At 31.9% G+C, this 26,622-nt stretch overlaps 1 protein-coding gene across 1 annotated transcript in view; it reads right to left on the reverse strand.

Moving 5' to 3' along the window:
* Positions 1–26,622, reverse strand: part of LOC134701327 (presequence protease, mitochondrial-like) — a 51,764-nt gene that overhangs the window by 24,121 nt on the left and 1,021 nt on the right. Inside the window, exons 2-17 of the mRNA XM_063562463.1 lie at positions 23,492–23,588; positions 22,811–22,917; positions 19,358–19,509; positions 15,532–15,646; positions 14,605–14,701; positions 13,857–14,017; positions 13,182–13,308; positions 11,929–12,017; positions 11,170–11,298; positions 9,656–9,769; positions 8,670–8,766; positions 7,999–8,133; positions 6,847–6,985; positions 5,516–5,632; positions 912–1,041; positions 331–451 (exon numbers count right to left, since the gene is read on the reverse strand). Of these exons, the coding sequence (XP_063418533.1) occupies positions 331–451; positions 912–1,041; positions 5,516–5,632; positions 6,847–6,985; positions 7,999–8,133; positions 8,670–8,766; positions 9,656–9,769; positions 11,170–11,298; positions 11,929–12,017; positions 13,182–13,308; positions 13,857–14,017; positions 14,605–14,701; positions 15,532–15,646; positions 19,358–19,509; positions 22,811–22,917; positions 23,492–23,588 (1,927 nt within the window). The remainder of the gene's footprint in view (positions 1–330; positions 452–911; positions 1,042–5,515; positions 5,633–6,846; positions 6,986–7,998; positions 8,134–8,669; positions 8,767–9,655; positions 9,770–11,169; positions 11,299–11,928; positions 12,018–13,181; positions 13,309–13,856; positions 14,018–14,604; positions 14,702–15,531; positions 15,647–19,357; positions 19,510–22,810; positions 22,918–23,491; positions 23,589–26,622) is intronic.

Below are 26,622 nucleotides of genomic sequence, written 5' to 3' on the forward strand. Positions count from 1 at the left end.
TGGAAAATTTTATTTAAGGTTATTCTTCGAAAAAAACAATTGTGGAGGCTGAAATACACTGAAAATTAACTTGTTGGGGTGAAAAGATTGCAATTTTTATTTGGAAATTTTCTTAAATTAGGAGATTTTTTTGGTTCTAGATCATTTCCTTCCAAATAAAACTCTAACCAATACCATATCTAAAAGCAGTTATTTTCCCTGTTAAGTTCCATCTTTTAACTATAGGCTGACTTACCTCACTTTGAGACAGTTGTATCCCTTTTAAAAAGTTATCTTTCTTATATCCCCTCTATTTAAGAGTTATCTCCTCATTTTAAGAGACACACTTACCTGTTCATAACTGTAATTATCACTGTGATGTTGATTGACATGGGTACCAGCTCCCAGACCACTTGTGGTTAGCTCTATCTGCTGAGATAATTCTTTGTAATCCATAGAGCCAGCTCCCATTCTGGTAAAAAAGATAAAATAATCCAGAAATAATTATAAATGCCAAATTATCACTGATGAAATAAATACTTACCAATTTAATCTAGATATTTCTTCCATCTATAAAAATATGCAATAAATCCTACAGTAGAAAAATATTTTAAATGAATAAATATAAAAGTAAAGATTATATTGGTGATTTCAAATACCCTTAAACATTAAAATTATCTACTTATCAATAAAAGATTTTTTATTAATCATGTTAATTGTTATAAGTTTAAACACAAATTGATTAGCAGAAACTTTAGAATTCTTAATTTTCCTGTTTCAATTGAGATTATATAGGTCTCTTCCCAACCCCTTAAAAAATGCTTTAAATTTTTGGATAAACTACAACTTGCAAGAAAATTGGCGAACACACATCTAGTCTCTGCAACAAAGGTATTCACTTTGTTATGACATCACAGAATATTTGTACTCACTTTGTGATGACATCACAGAACAAGGGTACATATGGCTTAAGATCTGCTGGTACATCACTCATGTTAGACATCATGTTCAAATAAGTGATTCCATTGGTTGGTTGGACACATAACTGTACTGGTACTTTCCCTACAAAATATTTATTAATAGAAATTATGAAATCAGGATATTCATTTCCAAACAGTAAGATGAAAGACATTCAAAAACACAACTTCAGCAAAAATAGACATCTATGGAAAAGCTCAAATATCATATAGTACAGTCTTAAGGCCAGGTTTTTTTTAATTTGTTGGTTTACAGATTTTTCTCATGAAAAAGTCAGGTTGGTAGGTCGAAAAAAAAAATCTTTCAAGACAGAAAAAAATACAAGGTAATAATATTTCACCTTTCTTACAATATGTTTGGTCTGTTTTTTTGTAATTATTTCTTAACTTTTAGTAAATACCATTGCTGAGCTGTAATAAACATCTCAGTACATCATCTAATAATTTCCAAAAGGGGGGTTGTGTCCAAGAACTAAGACAAAATTAAATCGTCATTTCACAAACAAGAAAAAAACAGATCCGCATAGCCCTTTATCAATATTAAGAAACTGGGTGAATAATGATTTTCAAGCACAAAAACTGATAAAGAAAAAAATTGCAAACATGTTGTACAAAATAAGTTTCAACATTTGTGTCAAAAACATAATAGACTTGTAGTCCAGTCAATCTAGCATAAATTTGATCATAACCTTAAAGTTATTTCAACAGAAGATTTTAAAGTTTAATCTTAAGCATTCTACCCCAAATATGCACAGAAAAAAAGTCCCATAAAATATTATTTGAGAAAAACTAAAAAATCACAATTTTAAATTCCTATGGAGATTTGCATTGAAAAAAGGGAGATAACTCTGCAAACATGGCAGAAATATCAATCAAAACTAATACAAAATTATAACTTTACCGCTTCTATTCCACAGAATGTATTGATTCTTGATATTTTAGCCGTCTTTAAAATATAACAAACAACTCTAAAGGTGTTTTCATATCTTTTATCAAGCTACAATCTAGATTTCGAAATTCATTAGTTGAACATTTATTGAATTTTTCTTTCAACATGTCAAGGTGAAGAATCTCAAATTTAATAAAAATAATTGAGGGAATATTCTTCCTTTTTTGTTTTAAAATTTCTTTAAACAAGGTAGACTCTGAACAAATATAATATACAAATAAAGGCCATACTAAATTGTCACATCATTTTTTCAAAATAGTCACAAAGCCACAAATTTGCAATTTCTTTACCAATAATGCACTTTTTTTTTAAAATATACCCATAACACTTCGTCTTTTTAAATTTCATGAGCAGAAGACTATATAGTATAGTCAAATATGAACTTATAACCCCATCAAAGTATCATACTTCACATAAATTTTAGAAAAAATCAACCAAAAACTGACAAAAAAAGAACCATTTTTGCAGAGTTATCTCCCCTTTTAATGTTAATTTCCACAAGAAATTAAAAATGCTGATTTTAAGTTTTCCTCAAGTAAGATGGGACTTTTTTCTCAGTATATTTAGGGTTTAATGCTATAGATAAGAACTAAAACATTTTCTGTTGAAATTAGTTTAAGGTTACAACTTAGTTAGACTGTTGTCCACTGGAAAATAAAACGAGGATCGTTTTTTATATCCAATTTGGATTTTTTTCATTATCTATGAAACAAGAAAATTTCAAATGATTAACATTTAGCTTGACATTTTCCATATTTGGAAAAGCCCATCTTCGCTTGTGAAGACTGTTCTTAGAATCTATTGATAGATCAACTTGATAAAAGCATAATTTTCTCTCATCCTCATGAGTTGTGATCACTGGCAGTAAAAAACTAGAGGCTCTCAAGAGCCTGTGTCACTCACCTGTTAATGTGTTTACTGATGTGGGCCATCTTCCTTGGTAGGCGGGTCATAAGACACTTTTTTTTTAAATAGATACCCTAGTATTATGATTGTGGCCAAGTTTGGTTAAATTTGGACAAGTAGTTTTACAAAAGATTTTTTTATACAAGTTACAAAAATGACGAAAAGTTGTTCAATATAGACTTTAAAGGACAATAACTCCTTAAAGGGTCCTCTAACAATTTTGATCATGCTGACTTATTTGTAGATCTTACTTTGCTGAACATTAATGCTGTTTACAGTTTATCTCTATCTATAATAGTATTCAAGATAATAACCAAAAATGTCAAAATTTCCTTAAAATCACCAATTTTAGGGCAGCAACCCAACAACAGGTTGTCCGATTCAACTGAAAATTTGTGAGGGAATATATCTTATTCTGATGGACATTTCAATTTTGAAAAATTTTCCCTAAATGTCTTAGTTTCAAAGATATAAAGCAAAAACTGCATTTTACCACTATGTTCTAATTTTAGCCGTGTCGGCCATTTTGTTTAGTAGGCTGGGTCATCGGACACATTTTTTAAACTATAAACCACAATGATAATAGACCACGTTCGAGTTCATCCGTCACTGGAAAAAACTCGTCAATTATACGCGCCTTTATCATCGTCATTTGTGCGTTTAGGGGCGTCGTCACTTCCTTCCAATGTTGAGCGAGTTGTTGGAAAACTATAATTCTATATTGTACGAATTATTCGGCAAATTGAATTCTCAAAATTGACAATCAACACTGCTGGCATTAGGGAATTGTCAGTAAGTACCTACAGAGCAACCATTATTTCTAGTTTATCCTGCACAAAGACGATCACTAAGACGCTTGATGAGCGTAAATAGTGCAGGGATACAGGCAAGCCCCTGTATCTGGTAAATGACGTCAAAAAGGCGTGTATAATTGACGAGTTTTTGCCGGTGACGGATGAACTCGAAAGTGGTCTATTGTGGCCAAGTTTGGTTAAATTTGGCAAAGTAGTTTTAGAGAAGAAGATTTTTAGAAAAGTTACAAAAAATGACGAAAAGTTGTTAAAAATTGACTATAAAGGGCAATAACTCCTTATGGGGTCGACTGACAATTTTGGTCATGTTGACTTATATGTAGGTCTTACTTTGCTGAACATTATTGCTGTTTACAGTTTATCTCTATCTATAATAATATTCAAGATAAAACAGCAAAATTTTTTTTTACAGTTTATCTCTATCTATAATAATATTCAAGATAAAACAGCAAAATTTTCTTAAAATAACCATTTCAGGGGCAGCAACCCAACAACAGGTTGTCCGATTCGTCTGAAAATTCCAGGGCAGATAGATCTTGACCTGATCAACAATTTAACACCTGTCAGATTTGCTCTAAATGCTTTGGTTTTTGAGTTATAAGCCAAAAACTGCATTTTACCCCTATGTTCTATTTTTAGCCATGGCGGCCATCTTGGTTGGTTTGACGGGTCACGCCACACATTTTTTAAACTAGATACCCCAAGGATGATTGTGGCCAAGTTTTGTAGAATTTGGCCCAGTAGTTTCAGAGGAGGAGATTTGTGTAAAAGTTTACGGACGACGGACGACAGACGACGGACGACGGACGCCAAGTGATGAGAAAAGCTCACTTGACCTTTTAGGTCAGGTGAGCTAAAAAAGGACACTATTAATTGAGTTTTTTAAAATCATTATGCCCTTTTTTTCTGTCAGAGATTTTCTTAAAGTTTCCTACTAGAACACTTCTTTAAAATCATATTCTTATGAGTTTGAATGTCATGTATCTTTCGCCTCTCTTTTTAAAGCATATTCATGTTTGAGAAGCCCTTTCATATTAAGGATGTACACCTCTGAGACGCCAAAAATTTCTAGAATTAAACTTTTTTTCGTAACCTGATTTTTGGGTTTATAAGACTGTAACAAAATAATTGGTGAAGAAAAAATCATATGCTGGTGCACTTCTTTTTTTTCTATGGCCCTTTGAAAATGCTCAATTTTGATGATTTTCCCATTTTTTATCGACTTTTACCTATTTTTGGGCTATTATCTTGAAAGAAAATCACAGTTCCACAATCAAACTTTTGTTCATTCTTTCTATAAAGATGAAGTGGGCTAATCTGAATAAAATTTACTTAAAAAAACTATAGGTAGGTGTTGATATAAGAAAGGTTTATCATATTTTGACGCTTTTTTTAGTCAAATTTACCATGCTGTCAATTTTGTATTCTTGTGATTTTTCTCAGTTTTAAGAACAAAATGCATAATATTTCAACTTTTTTGTTATAAATGATTGAAAAAATAAATATCTAAGAAATTTGAAAGGACCAAAATATAATGGGATGTACATGATTCTTGTAAAATTGTTTTTTGTATCCCTCACCCATTTTCTCAAAATTTTGGCTAAAAATACAGACTTGATTGGTCATAAAATTTGAAAACTGGATTACTCAAAAACCATTCATTGTAAATACACAATTTTTTCACAGAGTTATGTTTGATTATATTTTTTTTTAAAATTCATTGATATTTTCCACTTGTATCACATGTTTTGGAAATAATTCAAATTTTTTCAAACATTAATTCAAGAACAAAATTTCAACAAGACTGAACGAGACTGAAAAGTCCGAAGAATACATCCTTAACTTTTCAGATTTTTAAATTCTTGATTTCAAATTTGTCATCTTTTCCTTACCCGATGTGACTGTAGCTGTTTTTTCTGGTATAATTTTTCTGTCTATTTCATTGATGTGAAGTGTTGGAAGACAACTCAGATCCTCTTTCTCCATCTGTTGTTGTAGCAGTGTCTGGCCTGAAGTATCAAGGAAAAACAAGAATATAAAACCATAGAAATCATGCCCTGCTCGCATTATCCCATTTACCGATTTCTGTGAACTGCAAAATCTCTGTTAAAACCATTACATGCATTCGTTATATATATTAATCAAATTGTATAACAATTCATTTCATCATGTTTCAAGTCTATGTAACCATAAGTTACATCAATCCAAACTTCAACCTGATATTCACTAATGTAACAATGTTCAATGAACCACAAACTTTTGGTTAAACCCCTAGCTTGGAATATTTATTAATTTTTTATTCCATAATGAACATGCAAACTAGATTTCAAGTTGATATTTAATGTTTTGTATGTGATAAAACCTATATAATACAGTTGATTTAACTTTTTGCATTGTGTAGAAATTTTGTGTAGTCCAAAATCAGTAAACATACTATTTGTTACATAGTGTGCTAGTGACCTAATATGATATATACTGCAGCTGTGCTATTTGAGCAGTCAAATTGCATTGACTGTATATTCATATGTCATATACAGTCCATGACCGTATATCACCTTGTTTATGACGTTGACAATGCTTTTCCTTATAGTTTTATTTATGACGTCAATAAAACATACAAGTTCGCGGCAATTTTACGTTGTCCACTCACAACTAAAGAATGACGTTTTTTACCCTAGATACTTCATTTTAAACAGTTATAAGAGTTGCAGTATATAAAGAATAACCATACATTGTCTTGAAATATCAATCTGTTATTTGTACTCGGTTCGAAACAGGTACAAATGCTCGGCACAGCCTCGCTTTCTACCTGTTTCTAAGCCTTGTACAAATAACATTGATATTTTGAGACAATGTAAGGTTATTCTATATATATTTGGTGTCAATTAATTCTATATGGGGCTAAAAACAAATACTAACAATAACAAGTTGTTAGCTTTTAATATGTTTTATGTGTTTTCTGCATTGATTTCAATCTTTATCATAAATTTGTTCGTCTGTTGAACCTCTCAGATTTTTCGTCAACACTGGTTTTTTTTTAATAAAGAACCTGGCTCCTATACTAACTGTGTATTAAAATAAACCACACCTAAAAAAACAATATGAAATACACAGTCTCAATGTAATTGCTTTTGACTTTTAATATTCCTAGAAATGTATATGTCTGAGGTAGCATAAATTTAAATGTATTTCTTATTGCAAAACAGTAGTAAACTTGAACAACCTTTTTTGTAAATTTGTTCTTTATCTTCCTCTGTTAATTTTTCCACCATTTTTTGTAATCGTGTTGTTTCTTCTTCTTTCCTTTTCTCTTCAAACTTTTCATCAGGACTCATGGTTGACACCAAACAATGCTTATTATTCTGTCAAAATAAATCACATGTTATATTTGATAAATGCAAAGTTGTCCAAAGCAAATCCTGTCTCTTCAAATAAAAAAATAAAGTGTATGCAAAGAATTACGCTCAAATTATTGATAGGAGCAGTCTTGAACTTGCAGTGAGTTGGAAGTTTTTTTTGGTTTGTGTTTAAGGCCTTTGTACTGCAACTTTCAGATGGAGAAAATAAATTAAAGCGCTGATTCTTTGCTTTTTGTGTTATTTGCTGTGCATGTACTTATTTTTGTCGTGGATGGATACCAAATATCCTTTCTTTTCTATTGACAAGTGATTTGGAAAGAGATTTAAGGTTTTTAATGCAATGGATGAAAAATGACCACTAGGCAATTGATATCATATTGAAAAAACAAATCTATTTTGCATTTAAAAAATCAGAATGTTTTATTGTGCACTTGGCATGAAAAAGTACCAAAAGTAAAAGAAAATGCTTCTTAAAAAGTTGTTTCTTCTCATAACATATGACCAATCTGTCTGTGAAGTCAATCTTTCAACTAGTTAGAATTTATTTACTTATAAATGCAAAGTTGCTGTTTCATCAACATGGAAAATTGCTGAAAATGAAAATGACTAAAAGAAGCTGTTGTGAACACTTGGGCAACTAGATAACCTTTTGCCAGTCAGGAAAAGCAAAGTTAAGTATGGGAAAGCTACTTCTTTATCCAAGTTGTACTGTAGTGTAACCCCTATAACATTTTTTTCTGATTTTTAAAACAACCTCAAATGCACTATGCCTTTATAATTTGTTTGACATAGTTTCTAACATCATAATGAACATGTGTATCAAATTTCAAGTTAACGTTAACTACCAGTATCCAAAAACCATTAATACCCTACAGGATTGAAAGATGGACTGATGTACAAATACACATACTTAATACATAATTCCTCCCATAACTTCTATTGTAAGCGGGGCATAAAAATTACATTCTAGCTTGATTGACATACAAACAACCAACCAACTTCTCAAACTTTCTCACCTTAAAATACTGTTTAACTTTATTCTGTAGGAACTGTGGATCCTCTTGTAATTTCTGTCTGAACTGTCCGACGTATTTATTTATTTGTAGACTTTCGACAGGATCTGTGTCATGGTTCCAACTATGACTTATACCCTAAAATACAAATAAAAAAATAAAAAGAGAGTTGGCTACATTTACTTTTTTCACTTAATTTTTCTTTCAGCAAAATCAGGCAATTGGTTTTCTTCTTTGAATTGTTTCTGTTTTAACATCTTGTCACCCATGCATTGTATGACTTACAATATGGTTTTGGTTTTGCATATTTGTGAAGGCTGTACAGTGACATGCAGTTGTTCACATACTTGTCCTCTTGCTGCATCTCCTTTTATTTAAAGATTTATTTCTACCTATATATATATATAAATCACCAATAGTCAAATATTATTTTTCAACTGCCATATTTATCAAAGCCAACATTTATAGTTTTCTACAATATATGTCAGATTTAGTGTAAATATATATTTTTATAATGTATGAAATAGAATAACTAATCAAAGAATTCAAAATCCAAAACAATATTCAACTCATGAAAATTCATCAATAAATGTGTTGTTAGATCACTTGTTGAACATTTTTCTAAATTTGATTCTTCGATTACTTATTTCATATCTATTCTGTTGTATACTTACTAAAGTTAATTTTATACCAAAGTTGCTGCTCTGGTGTTTCTGTCCAAGTTCTATCTGATGCAACAAAGCATCAATTCTTTTCTGTTCAAATCCTTCACTAAAAATGAAGAACACATCTATGAAAAAACTAGAAACTGACAGCAGAATTACAAATCAATATCCCCTTTCCCAATTTGTTGTGAATGGCAAAGGGGGTCTCATTGGGGTTTCTGATCCCAGATACCGCTTACTGTTTTGTCGGATTCCCGTATCCCCATTGCACTATGTAGGTAAGCAATTTTCATTTTTTGGTAATTTGCTGTGTCTCGCTAGACTTCATTTCTCATTTTCACGGCACAATAATTTGACTTCATGTGTCAGATGTACAAAAATTTTGCAATCCCGTGTCACGCTTAAACCCCAATAAGACCCACGGCAAACACCAGGTTTTGCTTTTATAAATTCAAAATAATTTTTTGTCAAATACCATTGGATACTTAAAGGTTAAAGTCTCAGTGAAATCCAGTCACTTTGCAATTGTAAAGGGCAGACAGAAAGAGGAAACATAGATGTGACAGGAAAACAATGAGTTTTTGTGGAATCTAGTGTTTGAATGTTAATTATCAGATTTGTACTAAGTCGTGGTAAATAACAATAATTTAATTTTGGATGTAATGTGTCTTCTGATTGGCTGACGATATTTTGTTACGAGCCCATATAGACATAATTTAGTCATGTGACTGTGACGTCATCAACGTTTTTTCATGGTTTTCTCAGTTAACATGGAATTTAGAATTAAATTATAAGAAATGACTGTAATATGTTTTCTGTCTATTGGAAATAACATAAAAAATGTGGTGCACACTGTAAATAACCCGCTACGCTATGTTATTTTTTTCACAGACAGAAAAAATATTCAGTCATTCCTTAAATGTTTATTCAGGAAAATTTCACTATGTAACTTGTTGATTACTGCCTCAGATATTCACATTCAAAGTTTAAAGTACCTTACAACTTGATCAAAGGTATCAGATATGATCTGTGTGACTTTCTCCACATCATTAGAGCTGATTCCTTGAAGACCAACAGAGAATGCTGAATCTTTGGTATCACTATGGTAACTGAAAACATTAATATATAAATTATATATAAATATAATAATTTAATGTCTGGAATATATTTCAGTATAATTTTCATACAGTGGAAAACTAATCAAAGGATGACATTTTGGAACAATTTGGTCCAAATATGGAGATTCTAATTACTACAAGTTAATCATGACTTATTTTAATAAGACATTTAATAAGACATGCACCCTAAGAACCAATTGTTTTCATATTTTGTTAATACATACAGATAATATCATATCTGTTACATTATATATTTATTATTCAAACAGTGTGATATTATCTGTATACAATTTTTAAATAATACAATAAGGCCAAGATTTTTTTATTTGTTGGTTTACGGATTTTCCGCATAAAAAAGTCTGGTCGGTCAGTCGGAAAAAAAAAGAAAAAAAATATCTTTCAAAACAGAAAAAATATGCAAAATAAATATATATTTCACCTTACTAACAAAATGTTTGTCTTAAATGCTGTTTTGTCATCATTTCTTAACATTAAGTTCGATGAATTATTATTGATCAGTGTTCATGAACATCGCATGACATCGTTTAATAATTTCCTGTAAAAAAGGGGGGTTGCACGGACATAGAAGAAATTAAATCATCATTTCACAAACAAGAAAAACAGATTCGCGTAGGGATCAATCAATTCCAGAAAACTTGGTAAATAAAGATCTTCAGTCACAAAAACTGATAAATTAAAAAAATGTAAAAACGTCGTACAAAAATAAGTTTCAACACACGTGTCGAAAAACGTAATAGACTCGTCCACTGGATAAACGACAATATCGGGTTAATCAGTTGTCATGCAATCCGGTTTTTATCCCAATGATCAATATTTTTTGTTATCTATGAAACAAGAAAATTTCAAATGATTTGTTAATATTCAGTACTTTAATTGATGTATTCCACCTGTCAACATTTGGACAAGTCTATTTCTCTGAGATGATGCATCTTATGGACTGATGACAAATAAGGGAAACAAACTTATTTTGTAATTGGTTTTAAACACAGGTTTCATTCCACAAAATTATTTGCGCAAAAGACATTTCAAGGTCAGTTATAATTTATTTGTCTATTTTTAGAAACATAAATTGGAAGTTTTATTTTTCACAACAGAAAGTGTTATCAACTTTGTTAATGATTAATGCATTTCATTTCATAATAAAAGAAAATTTTAATTATTTTTCAGGGATAATGCATTTATAAGGGTCTGCGGGAATAAAAAAGCATGAAAAGTCAATTTTATTTTTATTCTGAAAATTGGCAAAATCAGGTCGGCGGATCTGTTAACCAACAAATAAAAAAAAACGTGGCCTAAGTTTAAATAGATGATTTTGTTTTATATTTTCAGTTACCTCCCTTTCCAATATGAACAGGCATACAGTTACTTACCCTGTCATTGGTGCAAAATCAGAACCAATGTTGGGTACCAGTAATGATTGATAGAATGGTGAAGTTTCTCCATCCATCAGTAAAGCTCCAATGATACTCAGGGTAAAGGATTCAAATGTTTCAGAAATACTGAAATAAATTTAAAAACAAATAATAATGAAATTTCAACCTATATTATCACATGTATTTTGTGATAGATATATGTGCATGTTGATGATAATAAAAATCATGTATTACTAATTGCAGCAGTCTTGTTATTCATTTTAATTAATAAACCCCTGTTTATAGAATTCAGCAATTACACAAATATTCAAAAATTGATTTGTTTTAAAATATTTATATTCACAGAGGTTTTACTTTTGGCACATACTTTCAAAAATATCAACAAAATGCTCTCTTTCCTGATATGGTCTATGAGCTAAAATAGTCATTTTCATCAGGTCGTCAAAGAAAACACATATGTACAAATGCTCTTTATAATATACATACAGGTCAAGAATTGAAGAAGACCAACTGCAGAAATATATTTAATTCATTGATAGCTAAATAACTAGCGAGACAATTGACTAAAAATTCATTTCACAGATAAAAATAAGAAGACTTGGTATGATTGGCAATGCAACAACTATCCACAAAAGTCCAAATGAAGTGGATGTAACCAATTATAGGAAACTGTACAGTCTTCAACAATGAGAAAACCAATACTGTATGGTCAGCTATAAAAAACCTGGACATGAAAACATTAGCTACAAAGCTTACTCTGTTAATAGGTAACTGACTGACACTGTTGTTTGTTTTTCTGGGTCAGGTGCCATTGGGTCAGGCTGGCAGGTTATATGTGTTCTTCTCTGATAAAAATATAAAATGATGTATAAGAATAAAGGAACTTTAAATATCTCATTACTGGCTTTTTTTACATTCAATACATCATTCAATCAATATACCAATTAATTAATCAAACAGATTCAACCAAATAAACAAGTGATGAATCTAATGGGGGAAAATGCTATCTATTATTAGAAATTGTATCAACTTCATTCTGAATGTATAAACAATTATCACTTTAAATTCTTTGTACATGCTGTATATAGATATTTACAATATATTATTTGAATATGTATTATTTATTTGTAATCTGTAAGCTCAGTAAAATAGTCCTGTATAAAGGGTCCAGTCACAGGCACTAGACGTTCTGTCAATAGTATAAAAATATTGGCAATTGAAAGAAAATAGTGTCCATATATATAATATAGAGAAGGCTTCTCATGTCAAAATCAGCAAAATGTAAACAAAGCGGTTTTTTTTTTCGTGAAAGGCTTGCGCTTTACTGTTGCGGTATTTTGGGACAAGTGAGTACCTAATAATTACTCCGCTCAACTTTTTACTGGATATTAATCAACTAGACATCGCCACTGACCACTTTTGTCGTGCTGAGGAAAATATTCGACTTTCATTGTGGAACTGCCATAACATCGCTATCCCACACAGGTACTCCCTTGTCCCTAAATACCGTAACAGTAAAGCGCAAGCCTTTCACGAAAATTTAAAACCGCTTTGTTTACATTTTGACGATTTTGACATTGGAAGACTTCTCTATATTATATATATATATGGACAATATTTTCTTCCAATTGCCAATATTTTTATACTATTGACAGAACGTCTAGAGCCTGCGGTCCAGTAAAACATTGTGTCTCTGATTTCTACTATCTGTGTAGATGTGTAATGAAGACTGCAAAAATAACCAATATATATATAAGTTTAGTAAAAAAATAAAGTAGATATATATATAAAACTTTTACCAGCAGAAGATTTTTCTTGGATCTTAGGACCCATTTTTGTACCAATATCAATTTTTATACAGATTTGATTAATTATTGGCCTACATTTAAAAGATCTAAATCTGAAACATATTGTGGCCTTAGACACACACAAATATATATGCGAATGAAAGGAGATTTATGAAATACATCTATGAGACAGCAAACCAACAACTTGAAGTATCAACTTACCATTTCTGTCCATCTTGGTTCATTCGGCACTTTAGTATCAATATCAATCTTACTAAATTTCTGTAGATAGTTACTATTAATGTACTCTAGATGTCTTTCTAAGGGAAAATTACCATATGTATAAAACCTACAAAAATAATAATGGATCCTGTAAACCAACTTATTTTCGAGGATATTTTATTTCTTGTTTTACTTTCTAGTCCACTATGAGACTATTTAATTTTGCGATTTTCTAATTTAACTGCGCAAATATTTAAATTGGCATTATTTTCTACTTGCAAAAGTCGTGATAAATCAGTTTGTTTAACGTATTTGAGCTTTTGACCTCTTCCAATAAAGGTATTTACACTTTTGGTATTTAGCTGTATCTTGCCTCCAAATGACCTTAGATCGACTCCAAATGACCTTAGATCGACTCCGAATCACCTTTTGAAGTCAAGCAACAATCACTTTTAAATTGTAACGACAAATATTTTAAATTATGATGTCAAAGTTTTTGGGAACCTGTGTGATTTTAATGCAATGGCGGACAAATTTGCCTACAAGTCTAAATATGTCTATGTAAGATTTCTAGTTGGTTGGTTGTCTATTGTATCTATATATAAAGTGTTAAAGTAACACAAGGAGTTTGTTTACCAGTTCCTTAATGAGATCATTAATTCTGGATATACATACCTTGAATTTGAAGGATGATAATGTGAAGCATGGAAGTTCTTTAAATGTTCCCATGTAAGATCTGTTATCTTTGAAGGTTCACCACCAGATACAACTCCATAGGTATGACTTGGTAACAGTTCATTCTCTACTGCTTGGCAATAGATGTTGTCTTTATTTGACTGTAACAAAATGAAAGAATTGTGGATATAAAACAAAAGAAATGTTTTTAGGATTCAATTTATGTATTTTCAACAACAAAAAAATCAATAATTTTTGTGGCTAATTGAAATGAAGGAAACTTCTAATGTCAAGTTTTATTATTGTGTTTCTGTATTTTGTGTGTATGACTGTTGAGGGAGGGGATGCGAACTGATATAATATCCATTTGCCAATTGTTCAGCCACAGATTTTTTTCCCACAAAAAAAATATATATACTGGTGCAAACAGATATTTATTTATGAATACCTTAAAGCTTGGAACTCCTTTTTTTCACTTGATTATTTTCAATCAGCATGTGATAAGCAATAAATACCCCAAAATTTGAATTGATAAATTTAGGCAGCATTCCTGTATTGAATGGTGGTCGATAGGAAAGTACCTTTTATTTTACCCCAGCTTAGATATATTCTTTTTAATTTGTAAACATCCAAAATTTCTCATCCAGTATACTTGTGTGTCATTTTTAAAGTCTTTCAGATAGAAAGGATGGGAAAATGTGTATTCCTTTGTTTTATCCAACCCATATTACTATAACAGAGTACTTACAAATACCCCTTTCATTTCATTATATACAACCCCTTTAAACATCAGTGGGGAAGACTTGTCTTCAGGGTTCTCATTTTCTAATCTCCACCCTTCTTGACTGTAAAAAAAATATAGTTTAAAAACCATAAATATATTTTCTGTCCCTTTCTGACATACTTTTTTCCCACTGGCAGTCTTCATTTCCTTACCACCATCCTAGTTGATTCACTTGAATATATTTTGAAAGAGTTATTTTATTTGCAGTTAACTTGGATTTGAAAGCAACAAAGCGTATGATATCCTGTATATAGTGGAATGCAGTAAAAGAGTCATGCACACTTCTTTAAAGAAGTTGATCTCAGTGCATTATGTCAGGTTTGAAAATACAACAAGACTTAACATGAGGAAAGGGAGAAAATTCTTTTTAAATCAGTAATGAATTTTTCAAAGGCAATTTCATTAATGCTTTTGATGGATTATTTTGAGAAGCTTTTAAGATATTTCTGATAATGGTTGACACACTTGTCACTGAATTTTTAGAGTTATTTTCCATTAATCTAGAGTAGCCTTCTGATGTGAAATTTAACCCTTAAATGGTTTTTTTTTCAAAACAAATTGAATAATTAGAAGTGAATGATATTTTAAACTGTAACAAAAATACATTTAAATAAAAAATACTTTTCTTTTAACAGAAGTGCTTTGAAGTCTTTCTATCTTTTTTTAAACACAAGAGATTGCTTGACAAATTTTGTATACACAATATGACTCTATAGAAAAACAAAATATTAACAAATCATTGAAATTCTTAAAAGCAACCATCCTTTCTTACAATCACATTGATTTCTTGATAATGGTTATAAGTTATAGCAATCTGTAAAGTAGGTCAAGATTAACTTCTTATACCCCTCTGCCACCAGACACATGAAAAGAAAAACAAGATTTACAAACCTGAAATCAAGCTCTCTCAGTTGTGGAAAGAACACTGCATCCAAATAAACTGACAACAAATTTTCAAAATCTTTTTGATTCTGTGAGGAGAATGGGTACATTGTCCAATCACTAGCTATAACAATAAAAGATGAACAGAAAATTTAAAAGTAAAAATATGCATAATAAGTGGTTGTGTCACTGTGCAGAGTTCGCAAAATCTTATTTTCCCTGATGGTCCTTGAAGAAAATCTGCTGGTCCTCACTATTAATTCTATTGAAAAGTACTAAAATTGTGTCAGTCCTATGCAAAATTTTGGTGGTAAAATCATGAGGCCCAACACTTTTCCCGAACTCTGTGTGTGTTGCTGTTTATCATATTTCTTTTTCATTCATTGTCTTGTTTATAAATCATGCCTTCAGTTTTCTCATTTTGATTTTTTAAATTTGTCATTTTATGGAGTTTTATAGTTTTGTTTGGGTTTTAGTCCTTCTTAAAGGTTCAATGCTGTATGGTGACCTTAAGTTGCTAACTTTCAAATTATCTGTTTTCTGGTGAGGTGCTGTCTTAAAGTCAGTTATACCACATCTTCTTTAATATTTCTTTATAAGCATGAATGAAAGAATTGATTCTAAATAACAATACATGTGTTCCAAAAGGTTTTCAACATATTTAATTTATACATTTTTTTAACTGTATGCATGATTGAATAGTAGGTTGAAAAGGCACAAAAAGTGAAAACAAAACTAAAAATATCCTATACAGTACACTTCTGTGCAATAACATGTACAGCATATATATTCAGAGACAACTATCCAACAGTGTTTAAAGTGGTACCTAACAATTTAACTAAAATTAATTTGGCTTGTTTAATTTTCTTAAAGTTTTGACAAAGTATTTACTTTGACCCTTTGACAAACATGACAAAAATAAAAAACTAGAGGCTCTAAAGAGCCTGTGTCGCTCACCTTGGTCTATGTGAATATTAAACAAAGGAAGCAGATGGATTCATGACAAAATTGTGTTTTGGTGATGGTGATGTGTTTGTAAATCTTACTTTACTAAACAGTCTTGCTGCTTACAATTATCTCTATCTATAATGAACTTGTCCCAGTAGTTTCAGTGGAAAATGTTAATAAAAATTTACAAATTTTATGAAAATTGTTAAAAATTGACTATAAAGGACAATTACTCCTTAGTGGGTCAATTGACCATTTTCAGATTTGCTCTAATTGCTTTGTTTTTTGAGTTATAAGCCAAAAACTGCATTTTACCCCCATATTCTATTTTTAGCCGTGGCGGCCATCTTGGTTGGTTGACCGGGTCACGCCACACATTTTTTAAACTAGATACCCAAAAGATGATTGTGGCCAAGTTTGGATTAATTTGGCCAAGTAGTTGCAGAGGAGAAGATTTTTGTAAAAGATAACTAAGATTTACGAAAAATGGTTCAAAATTGACTATAAAGGGCAATAACTCCTAAAGGGGTCAACTGACCATTTTGGTCATGTTGACTTATTTGTAAATCTTACTTTGCTGAACATAATTGCTGTTTACAGTTTATCTCTATCTATAACTAGAGGCTCTAAAGAGCCTGTGTCGCTCACCTTGGTCTATGTGAATATTAAACAAAGGAAGCAGATGGATTCATGACAAAATTGTGTTTTGGTGATGGTGATGTGTTTGTAAATCTTACTTTACTAAACAGTCTTGCTGCTTACAATTATCTCTATCTATAATGAACTTGGCCCAGTAGTTTCAGTGGAAAATGTTAATAAAAATTTACAAATTTTATGAAAATTGTTAAAAATTGACTATAAAGGACAATTACTCCTTAGTGGGTCAAATGACCATTTTCAGATTTGCTCCAATTGCTTTGTTTTTTGAGTTATGAGCCAAAAACTGCATTTTACCCCCATATTCTATTTTTAGCCGTGGCGGCCATATTGGTTGGTTGACCGGGTCACGCCACACATTTTTTAAACTAGATACCCAAAAGATGATTGTGGCCAAGTTTGGATTCATTTGGCCAAGTAGTTTCAGGGGAGAAGATTTTTGTAAAAGATAACTAAGATTTACGAAAAATGGTTAAAAATTGACTATAAAGGGCAATAACTCCTAAAGGGGTCAACTGACCATTTCGGTCATGTTGACTTATTTGTAAATCTTACTTTGCTGAACATAATTGCTGTTTACAGTTTATCTCTATCTATAATAATATTCAAGATAATAACCAAAAACAGCCAAATTTCCTCAAAATTACAAATTCAGGGGCAGCAACCCAACAACGGATTGTCTGATTCGTCTGAAAATTTCAGGGCAGATAGATCTTGACCTGATAAACATTTATACCCCATGTCAGATTTCCTCTAAATGCTTTGGTTTTTGAGTTTTAAGCCAAAAACTGCATTTTACCCCTATGTTCTATTTTTAGCCGTGGCGGCCATCTTGGTTGGTTGACCGGGTCACGCCACACATTTTTTAAACTAGATACCCCAATGATGATTGTGGCCAAGTTTGGTTCAATTTGGCCCAGTAGTTTCAGAGGAGAAGATTTTTGTAAAAGTTAACGACGACGGACGACGGACGCCGGACGACGACGGACGCCGGACGCAAAGTGATGGGAAAAGCTCACTTGGCCCTTCGGGCCAGGTGAGCTAATAATATTCAAGATAATAACCAAAAACAGCAAAATTTCCTCAAAATTACTAATTCAGGGGCAGCAACCCAACAACGGGTTGTCCGATTCGTCTGAAAATTTCAGGGCAGATAGATCTTGACCTGATAAACATTTTTATACCATGTCAGATTTCCACTAAATGCTTTGGTTTTTGAGTTATAAGCCAAAAACTGCATTTTACCCCTATGTTCTATTTTTAGCCGTGGCGGCCATCTTGGTTGGTTGACCGGGTCACGCCACACATTTTTAAAACTAGATACCCCAAAGATGATTGTGGCCAAGATTGGATTAATTTGGCCAAGTAGTTTCAGAGGAGAAGATTTTTGTAAAAGATAACTAAGATTTACGAAAAATGGTTCAAAATTGACTATAAAGGGCAATAACTCCTAAAGGGGTCAACTGACCATTTCGGTCATGTTGACTTATTTGTAAATCTTACTTTATTGAACATAATTGCTGTTTACAGTTTATCTGTATCTATAATAATATTCAAGATAATAATCAAAAACAGCCAAATTTCCTCAAAATTACAAATTCAGGGGCAGCAACCCAACAACGGATTGTCTGATTCGTCTGAAAATTTCAGGGCAGATAGATCTTGACCTGATAAACATTTTTACCCCATGTCAGATTTCCTCTAAATGCTTTGGTTTTTGAGTTATAAGCCAAAAACTGCATTTTACCCCTATGTTCTATTTTTAGCCGTGGCGGCCATCTTGGTTGGTTGACCGGGTCACTCCACACATTTTTTAAACTAGATACCCAAATGATGATTGTGGCCAAGTTTGGTTCAATTTGGCCAAGTAGTTTCAGAGGAGAAGATTTTTGTAAAAGTTAACGACGACGGACGACGACGGACGCCGGACGCAAAGTGATGGGAAAAGCTCACTTGGCCCTTCGGGCCAGGTGAGCTAAAAATAAAAAAGTTTGAACCAACTGTTTATCAGAAAAATTACACTGGCTATATTAGCAGTTTGGCAAACACTTATTTTGATCATTCAGAAGCTTAATATTTCCTTATGAACACTGTGTCATTAAAACGTTCTGATGATTTTACAGAGTTATCTCTCTGTAGTGTTAGGTACCACCTTAAATAATGTGGATACAAGTAATGAAAGGACATCATACAACCTTCAATAATAAGCAAAACTTAAACTGTAACATACCAGTCATAGCATTCATGAACGTAGATAATGATCTATTCAGCATTTTAAAGAATGGATCTCTGACAGGAAACCTCCTTGATCCACACAGTGTGGTGTGTTCTAGTATATGTGGTACACCTGTACTATCCATAGGTGTGGTCCTGAACATAACACTGAAATTATAAAACATATGAGATAATATGTGATTTTATCTAGCCTTTTCTAGCTAATGCTGCAATTTTCAAATTTTACTTGACCTGTTAGTTTAGTTAACAGTTCAAATATTCAAGTTATTTTTCCACTTGTAAAAATAAATGCTGGCGAAAAACTTATTGGCACTGCATATGAATTTATTTGATTTTTTTTTTATATGCCAACATTTCAAAATGCCCATGAATTTACATAAAATGTATATGTGCAAGATGGCTCTCATCCAATAAAACCTATGAACAGGGCCTTCAATTTATCTTGATGTTGTTTATTTTTGCCTCTTCATACTTGTACAAATCTATAGCCATGTAATAATTAAATTGTTTTGTTTTGTTTTGAATTGTGGACAAAATTAATCTTTCAAAATTTCCGGTTTTGAACTTTTGTGGTGAAAATCCACTACAAATAGTGACAGCTGGCAGATATGTTTGCAGTGATAATTTCATGTATTTCAATTTTGTTTATCACTACCGTCTTTTGGTATGTATAACGCGCACATTTATACCCTGGGTTGTGTTTCATGTAAGAGGGGTGCGCGTTATACATGCCTACAGACGTTTTCTTAGTCTTTTTTCAGGTCTAATCTCCGACTGAGGCATTTTCAGGTGAAGTGAAGAGTACAGAATATTTTTTCTAGTGTATCAGGTGATCGCAAATCATGTGACTTTATTGTAAAGTGGTGATTTCGTGTATAAAGTTTTTTTATTATTTTGTAAATACTTTTCTTCTTTGTGTTTTTTAAACAACTGATTAAAACCTTTCAAGAAACTACGATTGAAAACATTATTATCCCATAATTGTAACCTGAACGAATTTAATTAGGAACAAGGTAAACCTGTTATTGATTTGTTTTGACATCGATTAGACCCGTTGATTGAGGTGTGATAATCCGGATTAAAAGCTAGAATCAACAAACAAAAAATAAAAATAATGAGATTTTAACAATTTATTTCAGCACTAATTTATAACAAATATTAATAAAACATGTATATTGCATATATATCAAAGCACTGAAAGTTACAATATTCAAGTCAGTGAGGCACTAATTATCAAATTGTCATTCAAAACCCTTCAAATTCTTCATCATCACTGTCTTCATTGAAGATTCTGTAAATATCTTGTAGAATAGATAGTGGTGTGTCCTCTTCGTCTTGATAGTACAAATCAAGATCATCATCTTCTTCTTCTTCAACTACGTCTGGAGTTGCAGTGGGTGTGTCTTGGTCCTCCCAGACCATGTCATCTTCTGACCCATCTAGTGCGTTGGAGATTGTACATTTCTTGAATGACCTTACGATAATGGCTGGGTCCAACTCCTCCCAGGCGTCTCTTATCCAAGTGCAAATAGTGGGTAAATCAGCCTTCCTCATACGACCTGTAGCTGTGAAGGAATGGTCATCTGATGAGATCCACTCATTCCACCTACGTCGGAGAGCAGTCTTCATAGGTTTATTGATGTCTACATCTAGTGGTTGAAGTATAGATGTCATCCCTCCTGGTATAATGGCAAGGTCAGTACGTTGTTCATCAAGTACGGCTTTGGCTTTATCTGTACGATGACAACGGAATGCATCTAACACTAGCAAACTTCTAGTTAGGCCTGCACCAGGACGCCTATCCCAAACTCTCTGTAGCCAATCATTGGTAATTCGGTCATCAAACCAACCCTTTTCGTGGACCTGTACGATTATGCCTTTTGGAAACGGTAGTTTAGGGAAGGTTTTTCTTTTGAACACGACGTATGCTGGTAGCTTCCCACCGTCAGCAGTACACCCAAGGACTGTGAATCTGTTCTTTTCATTGCCAGTAGTTTTTATCGTAATAGTTTTGGCACCTTTTTGGTCAATTGTTGTACCGGATGGCATATCAAATGTGAGTGGCGTCTGGTCAGCATTGCCAATTTGGGAGAGGCTATAGTGATGTTTCTTTCGAAGGTTGATAATGAAGGACTGGAATTTGGTAAGTTGGTCCTCAAAATCAGAAGGCAGTTTCTGTGCAATGTGTGTTCTTCTTCTAATGGACAAATCAGATCTTTTCATAAATGCATGGGCCCAGTCAACAGATGCACGAAACTGTGCATTTGCATCATTCTGTTTAGCCAGAAGTAAAGCTTAAAGTCTGAGCTCAGTAGTGGATAAACCATATCCCCGTAAACGGCGATTAGTAACCCAGACAAGGAGTTCTCTCTCTAGCTCTGGCCAGTGTGCTGCGCTGCCCCTGTTAGCCATTTTAGTACGTGGCATATTTTGAAGTCTCTCTTTCTGTTTTCTCCATTGACGAATGTTGGACTCTCCAATTGTGTATTCTCTACCAGCTGCCCGGTTTCCATGTGCCTCGGCATACGCGATTACTTTAAGTTTTTCACGAGCAGTATATGACTGTCTTATTTTACCCATCTTCTGGTATTGAAAATTCGGAGGTTAATAAATTAAAATTGCCACTTCATTTATATATGAAATACTTAATGATGTTTTGATTACATTGTTTTCAACTCAGTCACAAAAGAATTAATTTTAATTTCTTTTAATTGCAAGCCTTGAAATTCCAATGCATGGTCAGCTTGGGCTTTTAATACAAGATAAAACAATCTAATGAATTGACGGCTTACATGTGTTTATAAACATTAAAGATTGAGAAATAGATGTTTATAATAATTATTTGACTGAATTGTATAATTATTTTATTATTTCAATCAAAACTTTAATCATGGGAAATTAATTTGTCTTTGATATTCAATCAAATTATTAAATTCGGTTTTAGAAAACTTCTTTATATATTCTTATTATAAGATATTATTTATTTGTCAGAATATTTGCAATTTTGTATGAATTACGTATTCCGTACGGAATTCTCCGAAATCGGTGTCCATTTAGAAAACTTCCACATTACCGGCTTCCTGTTTGCCGATTTCGGAGATGTGACTTTTCCGAAAATGTCAATGAGTATTATACGAACAAGAAACTTTTTTTCTTAAGTTTCTCGGACCAGAAAGGGGGTGCGCACAATACATCAATGCGCACTATACATACCAAAAGACGGTATATCAAATGTTGTATATATCATATATATATATATATATATATAAAGTAATTAAACAAACAATGTGAAACATAAACATATAGACCTACTTAGTAACTAAAGGTTGATCCAGTTTTTAGCATAAAAATATCTGTATATATAAACGGTCAAGTGTTTTCCCCTCACTTCTTCTTGAAACATGGTATACACTTTCTAGTCTAGTTATGACATATTTTCTTTACCTACCTAAAAGCATTATTACTATCATCCCTGGCCACATGTAAATGTTCTGCTCCTGTTTTGTCATGGTGGAGTACAACACTGGTCAGCATTAACTCGGGAACCTCAACAACCTACAAAGATATGCATTAGTTTTATGATTAATTGATTGTTCAGTGACCCAGGTGTTAAGTGCTTCTTTCAGCACTCTTGGCTGCATCGATCATAGCAGCCAATTTAAGTTATTTTCTGGTTGAGAGGCAAGAGTTCCCAGTGAAAACCTCAAGACGACAGAACAACATTCTAGTAAACATTTTTTCTTCTTCATGAAAATGAACTATACACTGTACTGACATTTCTGTTCTTAGAGTTGTCAGTTCTCAGGATTTTTTTTTCAAATTTGGAAAACTTTTTTATAAAGACATTGCTGGTTGAATATCACCCTTTTGAAAACTATAGGTTCCTCCTTCTTTGACATTTGACGACATGAATCTCTTTATATTGTAAAAGATGAAAAAAAGTATTGTGTAATCAAATACACATGATATAGAGATAAGTGTAAAAAAATACAATAAATGTATATTATGTATCATGGTCAACTTTTTTACCATTTAACTATATATGTTCATACATTTAATTACGAGTTCTTTTAAATTTGCTACCAATAACTCGGACACCATACATGTCATATCACCTTAACTTTCATACCTTTCTAACTGTATAACCATGCACTTTATCTCCATCTTTGTATTTCTTCACTGCATTTTGTACAGAGGAACATAGACGGCAGTGGTGAATTCTTTGACTGAAAATGAATTTGTATTTTTTTTGAACATTTAGTTTTAAATTTGGATATATATCTATTAATATGTACTGTGTCCCAATAAAATTGAGAATGGAAATGGGGAATATGTGAAATAGACAATAATTGGCATGAACAAAGAGCAGATACCAGTCAAAGGCCACCAATGGGTGTTCAACACAGCAAAAAAATCCCACAGGGACTTGGTTAGCAAACATTTTTTTTTCATATTTCCTGTCTAAATGCATTAAATGTACATTGTTGACGTTTTAAATGTTTGCATTAAAGATTTCTTTGTTTTCTTGCAATGTGCAGTTTAGAGGGGGTGGGGTGTGGGGGGTCAGAGAGGTTCTGATCCTGAAATTCCAGGCTTAAAAACATGATATCCAGAGGTTCAATTGAAATAAATTAAAATCCTGACATCTCGAAAAAGAATTCCTTGATAAATCCAAAGCTTAAAAACACCCCTATCCCCCTACTGCATTTTCTAGCAGTGTGCAGTTTATTACCATTTACCATATACTAAAATTTAGTAAATATAAAAATTTCCAGTATACAGATATGGATAATAAACTGCATGCACATTGCTAGCTAGAAAACAAAGAAATATTGATGCCAACGTTAAAAACGTCAATAATGTAATACAAATATTAATGCCAACATTAAAAACGTCAGTTACATGTATGTAATACAAATAGACAGGAAACATGAAAAAAACAAAAAAAAAGTCCCTGTGGAAAATCCTGCAGATATCTGTCTTGTTTGCATGAGACTTTGAAAAAAAAATATATTTATCAGTCTAGTAAAATATTAGATTGGAACTCAATTCAAATTCAATTTTAATAATTGTTTGTTATGAAAAAAAAAACGTTACCTGATGAAAGCGTTACTTTTGTTTACATCGAATAAGACGTCATAACTTAAAGAACGTCACAGCTAAATCCCTAACAACAGAACCAAAATCCGGAACGTTACATGTGGTATTTCGGTTTCTTTCATTAACATGTTTGCATTAAAAAAAATTAATACATACAAACTTCGTCCCCATTCACAGGTTATGCCTGCCTCATATTACCCCCCATTTTTCCCCTTCATTTTAGCTGTTCAGTCTTCATTGACAAAATTTTAGCTCTAAAGTAACTAATATGGGGACAAAGTCCCCAATTACGGTAGAAAAATCAATAAAAAAAAAAAAAAAAAAAAAAAAAAAAAATCGGGAAAATTTCCCGAATTTTTCATTGTACTAAGGGTGCTATAAACAGTTTCGTATAAAAAACTAGGGGTTATTCCCCAACTAAAAATAGACTTGGAGGGAAGTCCCTTTTTATCAACATAATTGGTAAAAAAGTATCATGTTTTTTATATTTGATTGTAAAAATAAGTTAATTAGCTTCAATTAAAACAGGTTGTATGATTAAAATAATTTTTAAAAATTAGATTAAATACACATGTTTTAAGGGGAGACAAACTGTAAACATCCTGTTTTTTTGGCAGTGAAAAGTGCAAAACTTATTTGCACCCAATGTAACTCTTTTCGGAGCAGGCGAACGTAGCCTGAAGCATAAATTTTTAGAAAGACCAGGTAAAAACCTATGAAATTCATACAGTTTTGAATATGAAAAATGTGCATGTATCATGTCTGCATGGGTGTGCACATGGCCTGATTTCATGTTTTTTATGCATAGATTAGGCAATGTTTTTCCCATTTTCTCTGGATAAAACTTTTTGGTACTATTAAAAGTACAATTTATTTTTATTTCATCATAAACTAGAGAAAATTCTGATTCTAATGATATCTAGTTTTATACAAGTATCTTCATTAACATTAACACCACTAAGGGTCAATTATAGATGGTCCCTCAAAATATGACGTCATAGGAAAAAACTGTTGATTGCACCCTTAAAGGGACAAACATATAATATAGTGAGGTTTTCGCATAGAAATGTGTTAGTGAATGGACTAAAACAATTCTGAAAAATATTGTATGGCATGTGTACATTAATTTTAAAGCATCAGTTTGGTATATTTAATGCAAATATTACAGATTTGTACATAGCAACCAGATATAAGAAAACCAGACTCTGTTCAAATTTTGAAGTTTTTCAGATTATTGCGACGTCATGATACTTTTATTAATTCTCTCCTATATATGGAACCAAAAGTTGCACATGCAAAGTGTTGATTTTTTCTTCTTTGGCCTGTACTACTGATTAGTGTAACATGGATTTTTTTTCATTAATTTATATTTTTTGTACTTTTTATAGTTAAAAGGCTCCAAGTATCATATATAAGAAATACACTATTTCAATTTTTTTCTCAACTCAGCTACAACTTTGTTCATATAATAATAGGGACAAAATATGTTTAAAGTAACTTTATTTATGCTAATTTTACAGTTTTTATTCCATTTATTCAAAAGAAACCCAATTTTATGTTTTTTCTTTTTAAATAAACTGATGACAATAGAAAACAGGCAATGTTTGGAATATGCCAGTTAAACTATTTGCCACTGGCCAAAATACCACAACTATGCAACATATAAAATTAGCTGTAGTTTCACCATTCGGGGTCACAATCCTTAAAGTAAGACATCATTTTAATCGGTATTGTGTACAGATTCATAAAAGCTGAGAAGTTTTTATATATCGCATACAAGGTTTTGCTTAAGGGTGCTATAAACAGTTTCGTATAAAAAACTAGGGGTTATTCCCCAACTAAAAATAGACTTGGAGGGAAGTCCCTTTTTATCAACATAATTGGTAAAAAAGTATCATGTTTTTTATATTTGATTGTAAAAATAAGTTAATTAGCTTCAATTAAAACAGGTTGTATGATTAAAATAATTTTTAAAAATTAGATTAAATACACATGTTTTAAGGGGAGACAAACTGTAAACATCCTGTTTTTTTGGCAGTGAAAAGTGCAAAACTTATTTGCACCCAATGTAACTCTTTTCGGAGCAGGCGAACGTAGCCTGAAGCATAAATTTTTAGAAAGACCAGGTAAAAACCTATGAAATTCATACAGTTTTGAATA

The sequence above is a fragment of the Mytilus trossulus genome, unplaced genomic scaffold (assembly GCF_036588685.1).
Source record: "Mytilus trossulus isolate FHL-02 unplaced genomic scaffold, PNRI_Mtr1.1.1.hap1 h1tg000234l__unscaffolded, whole genome shotgun sequence".
In the NCBI taxonomy this organism is placed as follows: Eukaryota; Metazoa; Mollusca; class Bivalvia; order Mytilida; family Mytilidae; genus Mytilus; species Mytilus trossulus.